Source organism: Borostomias antarcticus (assembly GCF_949987555.1).
Source record: "Borostomias antarcticus genome assembly, contig: scaffold_92, whole genome shotgun sequence".
In the NCBI taxonomy this organism is placed as follows: domain Eukaryota; kingdom Metazoa; phylum Chordata; class Actinopteri; order Stomiiformes; family Stomiidae; genus Borostomias; species Borostomias antarcticus.
The window spans coordinates 160,769-172,707 of record NW_028176159.1 but is presented as its reverse complement, the minus strand read 5'-3'; the positions used below and the strand labels follow the sequence as shown (position 1 = coordinate 172,707).

At 43.8% G+C, this 11,939-nt stretch overlaps 1 protein-coding gene across 1 annotated transcript; it reads right to left on the bottom strand.

Moving 5' to 3' along the window:
- Positions 1 to 830: 830 nt before the first annotated feature.
- On the bottom strand, positions 831 to 3,001 carry LOC311328753 (placenta-specific gene 8 protein-like; the record flags this gene model as incomplete). The annotated part of the gene is made up of 3 exons (XM_084462670.1): positions 831 to 1,001; positions 1,964 to 2,118; positions 2,878 to 3,001. The coding sequence occupies 3 exons, from the start codon at positions 2,999 to 3,001 to the stop codon at positions 831 to 833; spliced, it is 450 nt and encodes a 149-aa protein (XP_084318796.1).
- Between the last annotated feature and the right edge of the window lie 8,938 nt (positions 3,002 to 11,939).

Sequence of the window (11,939 nt, the reverse complement as noted above, 5' to 3'; positions counted from 1 at the left end):
AAGGCGACTAAATTTTCGCCCTTACGGCTTGATAAATCGCAATGTGGGGGGGGCAAATGGCGTACGCCTGAACTCGCGAAAAAGACCGTGTAAAAGAAGGCGTACCTCAATGATAAATGAGGCCCCTGGTCTCTATCTCTAACCACAACAGGAGGTGGTTTTCATTAGTGTGTTCCAACCTAAGAATGTCACCCTTAACCCATATGGGATGTTAGTCTATCGATGGGAGACACTTTTCCCTGCAGAAACCCCTCTGCCAGCCACACACTCAGGAGTTAACATCATAATTAGCAACAGTTAACAGGATCAGGTGAAACCAAGACTTTTCTCTAAAAAAGGCAATGTTCATCAATAGTGACATATATTCGACTTTATAGTAGTGAGTATTAAAGACAGCTTCTTTAATGAAAGGCCCAAAAACAAAATGCTGAATAAATCATAATAATCCATAAACTGAAAGGGTTGACGTGAGCAGATCTAACAGATGTCACTGCGTCGTCGACAGACAGCTATCTCCACTTGCCAATGCTGGATTTTTGTTTATTTTGAAAAAGTCAACAAGAACTCAAAAAGGACAACAAATCTGAAACTGGACATAGGAAGGGGGAGGTCAGTTATGGATTTGGGTAGGAAGCCACCATAGTAGGTATGGGAGGGGGCTGAGTTGAGGGTGCGGAACTTAACGTAGAAGGATTGGAATATCAATTATAATATTTAGCCCTCTTGTGGTCAAGATTGGAACTTTGAGAAGGGAATCTGACTCTAAATAAAAGTGTTTCATCATCCCCTCCCCCTGGATTTGCTAGTTTGACTCCCTTTGTAAGTGTCTTCTAGATCAAATGTGCACCCTGCAGGGAGGTGAGAGAGGTGTATCTGGCTGAGGAAGAGGAGCAGGAAGAGTTGGCGTGGACAGCGGCTCGTCTCTTGAGCTCACGGGAGATCTGGCACCAGGAGAGAGGGTAGCAACAGCAACCGTAGAAACAATCGCTCCACACGCTCCCCTAAAGAACACAGCACACACTACATTAGGCTGCTGTGTAGACACTGAGCAGGCACGAAGGAACTGCTTATACATGTTTTATCACAATCAGAATCATAAACATGTATTGCCATTGTAGTTTACAACATACTAGGAATTTTGGTCAATGGTGCATAACATGGACAGGGTACAGGGACAGGAACTGAACCGTGCAAATGAGCGAGTACAATATACGAATGCATAGAAAAACAGTATACAAAATGGAGTGTGGTCAGTATATACAGTATACAGTGAGTGTACAAAGTGTAATGTGTATGTGATCTTTATGTATACAGTGTGCGTAACATGCTGTGTGTGTGGTGTGCGCTATGTACAGTACAATTACTGTAGATCATACTGTATGCATGTTATTGACTATTGAAGCACTCCTATTGAGTTGCTCTATTCAATGCCACTGAACAGCTCACACTCCGTCATCGAGACGACGAGAGCAGATTAAAGATCAACTTTATTGTTCCACAAATGGAAAATTTGGCTTGGGCTTTCACCCATGCTGCAGGCGTAAAAGGACAAGCATTCACATATACTGTACAAATAACACAAATGTTTTAGTGTGTGTTAGTACTGTATGTGTTAACAGATGACTATCAGTGCAGCAGATGACTATCAACGGCAGAGGAGACAGGCGCCATATTTTTATTCCCGCACAAGTGAACCAGAATATACAACTCCCACTCAATGCTTGTTGTAACCTTCGTACTTAAGGTATTTCATGACAAATGTGTGCTTTGTATTTCATCACAAAGCACACATAGTTTGGCACTTGTTTGAGATTAAACAATAGTAATATAAACTGTGATACTTCACCAGTGAATGTAATAGTATCTGTGTGTGCGTGTGTGTTGTGCATGGGTGTGTGTGTGTGTGTGTGTGTGTGTGTGTGTGTATGTGTGTGTGTGTGTTGTGCGTGTGTGTGTGTGTTACCTCGATGCCGTATCGTTCTCGGACAGAGGCTCGCATGGCGAGGGCAGCGGGGGGGACACAGCTGATGCAGTCCAGCAGTGGGAGGCAGGGACACGCCCCCACTGACCAGCTCACCTTACAGGTGTACACAGGCAGACAGCACAGGGCTAAACAGCCTGAAAACACACAGACACACACACGTGGTCATAAATAACACAAATATGCATAGAGGAACACACACACACACATACTGTACACACACATACACACACATACAGTTAAGCATTTCATTGTACATGGTACCTGTATCTTGTACATATGACAAAACACGCACACGTGCAAGCAGGGGTGAAAATTAACTTTTTGGCTCACGGTGAGTCACCTGCCAAGGGGACTGTAGATTAAAAAATCTATTTTTTATTTATTTATAAAAAAAATTCAGATAGCCTTCCGAAATCTAGTCGCCAATTGGAAATTTTACCTGCATTTGGCCGGTGGCAGGTGTTAATTTTCAGCCCTGCCTGCACGTGTGCAAACACACACATACATACACAGACAGACATACATATCATGTTTCATTTCTGACAATTATCTACGGCCATTTCCCATTAGCTTAAAAAAGAACCTCACGTCACAAAATTCCAGTGACTGATCATTTACATGGCAAGAGGAAACAATAGTTCCTCAGAAAATTCCAGATGGAAGACTTAGGAATCTGGTCATAAGAATTGAAAAGAGAGAGAGAGAGATAGAGTGTGTGTGAGAGAGAGAGAGAGAGAGAGAGAGAGAGAGAGATGGGGAGAGATATTAAAAAGACAGAGAGAGAGAGAGAGAGGGAGAGATGGGGAGAGATATTAAAAAGACAGAGAGAGAGAGAGAGAGAGAGAGCGGCAGGCAGACAGACAGACTGTTCCAGACTGGTCCAGATGACTCACAGTCCCCCAGGTCCTTGTAGCATTCACAGAGCCCAGTGCTCCACCGTCCCTCCTGGACCAGGCTGCCCGGCTGCCTCTGCACCACCTGGGCCTGCCGGGAGGAGAGGAGGCCTGCTCTGTCCATCTCTGACCCTGAAGGAGAGAGAGAGACAGACAGAGAGAGAGAGAGAGATGTCCACAGTATTGTTTAAATCTGTTGACATAATCTGTTCACCTACTGTGTAGCCTACTTTTATATGGCTAGTTCAGTTAGAATATGAAAACGACTCGCAAGCTACTGTACCATACCTTTAGAATCTCCTTGCTGTCTCTTTGTCTGTCTCCGTCTTCTCAGGTAACTGAACAATCATGTTTTATCCCTCAGCTATTCCTCGCCACTGGTGTACAGTGTAAACAGTAAACAGCCAGTCATGGGTGGGTAAACAGGAATGCCCTGAAGCTCTCCTGAGACTGTCCACCTGACTGGAGGAATGTGCTGTTGTGGTGTAATTTACCGACAGTTGGAGTTTGTATTCCAGCTTCTTTTATTTTGTGTCAACAGACAACAAAAGAAAATCTCAAAACCGTGTCCATTTTGTCAACCTTTTATTTAATCAAAATAGGATTTTATTTAATCAAATGATGATGAAGAAGATTGTAGTATATTTTGACCAGTATAATCACAAGTGATATAGTGAATTTCAAATGCACACACATACTGGAGAGATTAGGCCTAGACAGGCTTATCGGGGAGAGGGGAGGGAACCCAAAACACTTAACCCTCTTGGTGCCAAGGTCGCAGCTGTGCGACAAACTGCGTTACTGAGTAAAACAGTGATTTTGTGATATTTACATGCTGAGACCTTGATTTTCCCGCCCCCACTAGATGGCAGACATGTATAACTTTGGCCTCGATTCAGTATGACACCATCTTCCAATGAAATATATTTGAGAAAATCTCATTTCGAGTTCCCTCTTTTATACACGGGGCGCGCAGCGCTCCTAAATACCATATTTTCTTTAGGACGGCATATTTCTGAAATAGTTTGACCTAGAGACACGCGTTTTTTACCTGTAAAAGTAGACAAATTGCGCTATCTGGCAAGCTTCGGTTTATCCATGTCTGTGGCCGACTTCCGTATTTACGTCCAACCACAAAGTTGTAAACTATGGGGATAAGTTGCTTTGCCTGGTGCAGTAGCCTACTTCGTCTATCCCTGTGGATGGGGATATACAACTACTTGAAAATACCAGGATGGCTGAGAGTTCGATTGCAAGATACAAAAGTTGAGATACTAAAGTTGAGTTTTTGCGTCGTCCCACGTACAACAAAATAATCTCGACAAATCTAGCGACTTTTCCTGGTAATTTGGGAATGATTGAGATGACAAAGCCCTGCGCATTCCGTGGTTCACGTTACAACCAATTTCACCAGAGCTGAGGGTAAGGCCCAATCCCAATACCCCCCATTAGCCCTAGCCCCTAGATTTGGAGTGCCCTCGACTGGGTAGTGGCCCTTCAGAACGGAGCCGCAAGGGATAGGGGTTGAAATCTTTACCTTAGAAATGGGACACCACTCACTACGTCTTCAATCGGAATTTTATTAGTTGCCTGATTTTCTGTGGAGTCCCTGGGATGTTACAGTATGATTACTATTATAGTGACACATCTGACCAAATTCCAGGACAAAACAAGACATATTAATGAATCACTTGTACAGCCAGGAAGCATGTTTACACATCGGCTGTTAACGTTAGTCCTGCCTATAGAAATACACTGATATTAGATGAGCAGGGAAGAGCATCAAGTCATCTGAAAACCTTCGTTTTGAACATCCACTAGCCCTCGATATGCCCCCTAGCCCTCGAAGCTAAAAGGAATGAGACACACTACCCTACGCGTGGACGCGCAAAATGTAGGGGTAGGGCTAGGGCTAAGGGGGGATATTGGGATTGGGCCTAAGTCTCATCCTCTCCATGACACTCGGCCAGTCTGACTAGATAGTAGCGTCATATTTCCAGCTCAGACACCGTGACCGCTCTGAGGAAGAGCAGCCTGCAAATGAATTGTGCGTGCACAACTTCTGACCAATCACAACAATGATTTTGTACAGTTACAGTAAGTACAGTATAATATTTATAGATATGTTTTTGTCCTCTCTCACGTTTACTATAAATACACATGATGACGGTTCATTCTATTGTGGGTTGAGCGGAGCGGAGCAGTGATATTGAGAGAGCGAGTCAGCAGAATTGTCTGAGTAGATTATTGAGTTGGAAAAATGCCAAATGGCTGCCAGAAGGTTCAATTGTGAGCAGGTTTTGGATGATATTTGTCCATGGGGCTGGTAGAGACATCAGAGATTGAGGATTACTGGGCACAGTTTTGGCCGACTTTTACACATGGATTTGGCAAGTGATCTAGGAACAGATTTGAAATCATCCTGTCATTTCTGCATTTTGTAAACAATGATGAGTAGGCCTATGTTGAGAGGGGACAGCAGGGCCAGTGTGGGGTGGCTCTGTGTGCTGTGCCTTGCAATGAGAGGTACCACACTCTGAAAAACTAAACAGTGTCACCTGGATAGATAGGTACACAGGCCTCTGCGGCTAAGAGACGCCTTCTGTTTACGTGAGTGATGCTACTATGTGGCATAGTAATTAGTTTGTTTACTACTGTTGGCTTACCATTTACTGTTTTCCTGTTCATTTGATATTTGGATAACATTAATGGACAGAGGTGGGGAAATCTGTTGAAATAAGTTCAAATTGATTCAAAATATCCCATATTTCCTTAAGAAATGGCATAATTCAAGATGGCCGCCACCCTATGACATCATAATATGCCAATTAGTTGGATAAATTAGACCCCAACATAAACTTTGGGTCATTCTCAACATTTGTCTCATTTACAGTGAGTCTCTATCTCTAACCACTTTCAATCTCAGTCTGCAGGGGGAGGTCTTGACTCAATCAAGTGAATTAAGATAATGTAATGACGCTAGGACGTGATCAAAAATTAATAATATTTATTGAAGTTATACTAATCAATTATCAAAATAGTATTATAACACAATTCAATAATAGATGGAAAAACACATGTGGCAATATGAAAACACAGCAGAAATGAAAAGAATGATGTCAGATTATCACAGCCTATCCTAAATCCTCTAAGCTTAAACAACACTTGGCATCACACACACATCAAAGAGAACGTTGGATGTCAACCTTACAGTGGTGTGTGAAGCGCGTTGTCCGGGCGGTGTTGTCTGGCTCGAAGCATGGAGGAGGCACGTGACTGATGGTCACTTGGTTTGTTGAAGGGGCAGCAGCCCTGCGCTCCCGCTGGAACAGTGATAGATTTGCTGTGCGAAGTTGATGTTCGCAGAGTTCAAAGTTCACAAGTTGCAAATATCTCATACAAAACCTCTGCTCTTGCCAGAGGTGGATCATTGAAGAGTATTTTCCTAAGCCCATGTGTCGACTCAGAGATCTTAGGTAGCAGTCCAGTATGGATACAGGCTGATCTTATCAACTGGCACAAAGCTTGGATCCTGGGTCACGTGTTACTTGGAGAAACACGGACCCTGGCAGTTGAGGGTTACAAGAGAAATCACGAGAGAGCGAGAGTCCTTGTCTGATAGCCAGCACCCGATTGGTGACTCCAGTGGGCCCCACTCCCATTGTAAAACGAGGGCTCAGATTCTGTACTCACTCTGTAATCATCAAATATCCCGGTTATGGTTTCAACATGATATGACATTTCCACAACATGCATAATCAACTGATTCATGATTTTAGCCAAAGATGGATACCGAACATGACTATAGTAGACTTAGCAGCATAGAATCAGTTATTTATAATACACAGTACAGTTGCATTACAAATACAGTACATCACACAATAACTTTGTTCACCGGGCTTATTCATGTGGTGTTTGCATCACATGGTGGAGATGGAGCAAGGGGGATGGGGGAGCACAGAATGCGTCTCTGAGCATCTCTTATCAAGATCCCACATTCCAACCTGAGGGAGAGTGTCCCACAATATCACAACTGTGTTGTCATCAGTAGACAAAGGTCAGTAGAACAGCGTCATGTCCTACACCACTACAGTCCCCCACTTTGGCATGAGGTGACTTCTGGCACCATCGTGCCAACCTGAAACGGACATGACCCACGCACATGCGCAGGAGGGGAAGGTCGGCCATCATCCTTGGTGGAGGTCTGGCAGGGTTCCGCCTCTGGTTGTCCATGGTTGGTTCGGTTCGGTCCTCAAACTGGAATTGCCGGTTGGTGTTGTTAATGAAATTCCAGTATCACCAATGTGTTACCCCCAATTTGTTTCTTTCTGTTTTCCTACTTGATTGATGTTTTTTTCAGCTGTGTGGACATTGACCATAGTTTTATTCGCGCCGGTTGTTAATATCACACGTGTATCCTGGTTGTTACTAAGCTGGCTGTTGAGCCGCATGCCCGCTTAAAAAACCTGTATAGAACTAACCAGGGTTTGGGTTTTTTGTTAGCGAAGCATTCACAATGTTTTAGTGCTAAATGGTGAAGTACTAACAGTGTTCATAGCTCGAAAAGCCTTATCTTTTATTAACTTTTGTTTTGGGATCCGTGTCGTGGTGTTGTGCGACTCGATGGGCCTTGGCATTTAGGCTTCTTATTTTTGTTTTCTACTCCTGTATGTGAAGGGCATAAACATGGAGATGGCTGTTTAACTTCGAGAGTTGGTTTGAAACCCCGGGTGATTAGCTAAGTAAGTCGAGGAGGCCTTGTTTTTGTTTAGTTTGTTGTGTCTTTGTTGTGTCTTTGTTGAGTTCTGTTTGTCTAGGTTCTCTTTTTTTGTATTGGGATTTGAGATCCTGTTTTCTTGGTTTTTGTTTAGTGTTAAACTTATGTATATGCTGGCTACGTTTTGTGTTTGTGTTTAAGTGTCTGCTGTTGTGCTGGCTTTGTTTTGTGTTCGTTTTGGGGTTATTTTTGATTTTAGAAGCACTCTGTGCTAAGCCTTTGTTCTTTTGTTCTGCTCCAAGCTAGCTATCTTCTCTGTTAGCTCTTTGTTCCCTTTTGTTAGCTATTTCTTCTGTTGTTTCAATGCTATACTAGCTAGTTCAACTTGCCTTTGTAAACACATGGTGACTCCCAGTTTCACTGCCTGTGTGGAAAAAAAGTGAGAGACTTCCTGTTTTATCTTGTGAGTCCGCCATTTTGTGACTCCACCATTTGGTTGAACACTTCTTGGCTAGTCTCTTGCCATTTTGTTGTACAATTGAAAAAAATAAAAGGATTTATAACAGGAATATAAAAAAGATATAAAAAATCTCTCAGCATAGCAGTGATTGGTTGAGTGAACGTGTCTAGTCTTATTTGTTGTAATTTTGACAAATTGTTTGTATTTTGTTCTCATTCTTCTTTTTAAGATGGGCGCTACTCCTAGTACACCACAGCGAGAACCTTTTCTTGGTGCTGCCAAGGTAGTTGCATTAAAATCTGGTCCTACTGTATGTGAACAAATTGCATTATGGGCTAAATATAGTGACTTTCCCCCTGTGTCAGGTACCCTATCTATTAAGTTGCTAGGAGAAGTGAAGGGACAGCTTGAGATGTTTGAGTTAACTAAGTTGGGGAAGAAACCACAGAATGTCATAAACTGGTCTCATTTTGCTGCCTGGGAGACGACTGCGAATAACTCTCTTGATAGAGCTGAAACTGCCCGCATCAAAAGGGAAGCTAGAAAGAACTCTACTGCTAAAGCTTTTTATGTTAAAAAGTTAATTCCTCCTTCAGACAATGATGATCTGTTAGAATCTTTTCGGCTATATCCTAATTCAAATGCGGCAGTCCCCAGTCAAGGCCCACAGGCTCAGCCAGGCCTATTCAGCAGGCCGCTGCCCCTCCTCCAGTCCCTGTTCTGGCCCCCCCTCCTCCGGTTCCAACACCTCAGGTACAACCAGCTGCTGCCCCACACCCAACCTCCTTGTTCCAGGCCACATCCCCTGCTCCTCCGGTGTTACAATTCACATCTTCTACTGATGTTCATTAATCTGTCACCTCTGCGTCTGCTGTCTCAGGTGTCAACTCCCTTGCCTTTAGTTGGTATTCTAGAGCCCCCTTCCCCACAACTCCTTGGATTTCTCATATATCACCCCCATATATCGCCCCCTTCCCCACAACTCCTTGGATTTCTCATATATCACCCCCTCGAGGTTATTATTCTCATAACAATACTCCCGCAAGGGCCTCTATTAGTGATGGTAAAATTCAGTCTAATTTGGCTATTACTTTTCCCAAGACATCCCTTTCTTGACTGTCTCTGTAACCCCTGAAGACACCTCAGCCAAGGTCTCACTGCCTTTACTAACTCCCCCTGATCCTACTCCTGCTTCTACTCCTGAATCATTAGTGGACCATCCACATTATAATCTTAGATCTGCTGGTCTGGTTGAACGCTACGTGGAGCCCTTTTGCCGATGTCTACAGACCTTTCCGTTGTGATGAGCTTCGGGAGCTTTCTTCCTCATTACCTGATCCTGCTAAAGACATTGATAGTTTTGAGAGGGATGTGAATGCTGCCATTCAGATGTACAGGCTGCATTCTGAGGAACTTGAGGCTGTTATGAGACTTGCACTACGTCTCAAATGGGCTGATCTGAAGGGTAATTTTGATGATAAGTTGACTTTTGATGATCCTGGGTTTGCTGCTCAAGTGATGGCGCTACTACAGAGAATCAGGCTCCGTTTCCCTCCACAAACTAACTGGGACCTGATCTCATTTTCTCTCCACTCTGGCATGAACAAAAATGCCAATGACTACAAAACTGTGTTGAAACAACAATTAGTGAACAATGCTCTCCCTGCCCTCAGTGACCAAGTCCAGACTTCTTGTGTGAACTGGGAAACCCAACCCCTAGAACAGGTGGTGGGTGTTTACAGATTTGCAGAACGTTTCAATCTACTCAAGGAACAACAGGAGGCCAACGAAAAGAAGGACTCTGACGTGAGGCTGCAGGCTGCACAGCTTAGGTACTTCAACAGCAACGCTCGCACTGGGCAACAACAGAAAAATGGACAGCGACAACAATCAGGGATGCACAGAGGTAATCAGGGTAATTCACAACAAAACAGCAGGTTTAACCGATCTGATGACCGTTGTTATTTCTGCTACCGCAAAGACCATTTCCAGAGGGAGTGTAGGCAATACGGTAGAATGCAGAAGTCTTCCCCTAATCAATGGGGACCCATGCCCCCTCATGGAGTCTCTGTCAGTTCTCCACAGGGAGGTGGATCCTGACTAGATGGGGGAGAGATAGACAGTGCAGTAGGGAAAGCTAGGGATAGTGAGGGTGTACGTGACAAGGGGAGAATCATTCATATCCATCAATACCTTAATTTGCATACAAAACCATTGTTTTGGAAAGTGGTAGTGCCAGTGTTTAGAGAACTGTAAGGCCGTAAGGTCAAGTTGGATAGGCTGAGGAGAGCAGCAAGCTCAGTTAAGGTCCCTAGTGAGTTGTGCAAGTCAGAGCGTTCTAGACTGGAATGTCCCATTTTACAATATCTCTAAGATTCATATCTATTTACGTAAGTTTCAAACCATTAGCCAAATGTGACGCACACGCTGTTTTTGGGGGTCTGCATATAAAAGATGATGAGCCCAGTTGGGCTGGGGGGCTGTATCAGAATACTTAGCTGTACTGAGCTGTATTGAGTGTGTTACGTAATAAATACCTGTAAAGGCTGAAACGACTTGGGTCTCCTGTGAAGTTTTGTACTATCATAAATTACCAACACCATCTGATAATCCAACTGTAACTATGACTGTTAATGGCGATAAACTTTTTTTTTTTTGTCTGACACAGGTGCTCATTCTTCTGTAATTAGTACTGCAAGCATGACACAGCGCCCTCAAGTGACTGAGGAGCTTGCTAGAACTGTTGGTGCAGCAGGCATTGTGAAATCTGAAAGAGTGACTGTTCTATTGAAAGTGGAAGTAGATGATTGTCAGCTAACACACCAGTTCATTTTGAGTGAATGCTGTCCAGTGAATCTCTGTGGGCATGACTTGTTATGTAAGCTAGGTTTTCAGATGACCTGTTCCTCAGAAGGTGTCACCATAATCAGACCATCAACAATGACACCTCCGGATGTGACAACCATGTACAGCGACGCGCCTACCGATTGGTCTTATAATTGGCATGTTGATTGTAACACCCATACATCACAACATTTAGCCAAATTGTTTTCAAAGGTACGGACATGTTATAGCTATGATGCTCCACTCACCCCTCATGACACACTGCTCTGTACCGCATCAACATCCTTTTTAAGACAAGACCATGGGTTTGAGGACACTTGGATGTTACCGCAAGTTGATGAAACATTGATGTGTAATATGTTTTATGTTGGACCTGATCATGTAGTTCTTTCTGTCGACCTTAATGGGACACAGAAACAGCTGTATGATGGTCATTCATTCATTCATTCAGAAACTTGCCATTTCTGAGTTTGTTAATAGGACGGATGCTTGGGCGTGGCTGACAGACGTAATGACATTAACAGACTGGGTCGGAAATACTCATCAAATGAGGTATTCCGCCAAGACAGGGGTAAGAGCATTTCCTTACACCTGGGCTATTCCAGTCACTAGGGGAATCCAAGGATCATGTTTATTCCAGACACTCTCTGATGACACACAAGATTTATCTGTGTTGCAAGGGCTTCCAGATTCATTATGGGCAAAGGACAAATTTGATATAGGGAAAATACAAAACGTGAATCCTGTTGTGGTTACCCCTAAAAGTTCATTCCGACTGAAGCGCGCTCAGTACCCGCTCCCTCTAGAGGCTATAGAAGGTATTGCAGAGGGGCCTGGGTCCCGGATTTCGCTGAGCTCACACAACCCTTGTCCGATCTGGCCCACGGACGCAACCTTTCTCCCTCTGACCGAATCACCTGGACTGACGAAGCCCGACTGGCTCTAACAGCCCTTAAACAGAGGCTGTCTACAGCCCCTTGTTTGGGCCTCCCTGACTATGACAAGCCTTTCCACCTTTTCACAAATGAAAAAGGACAGTTA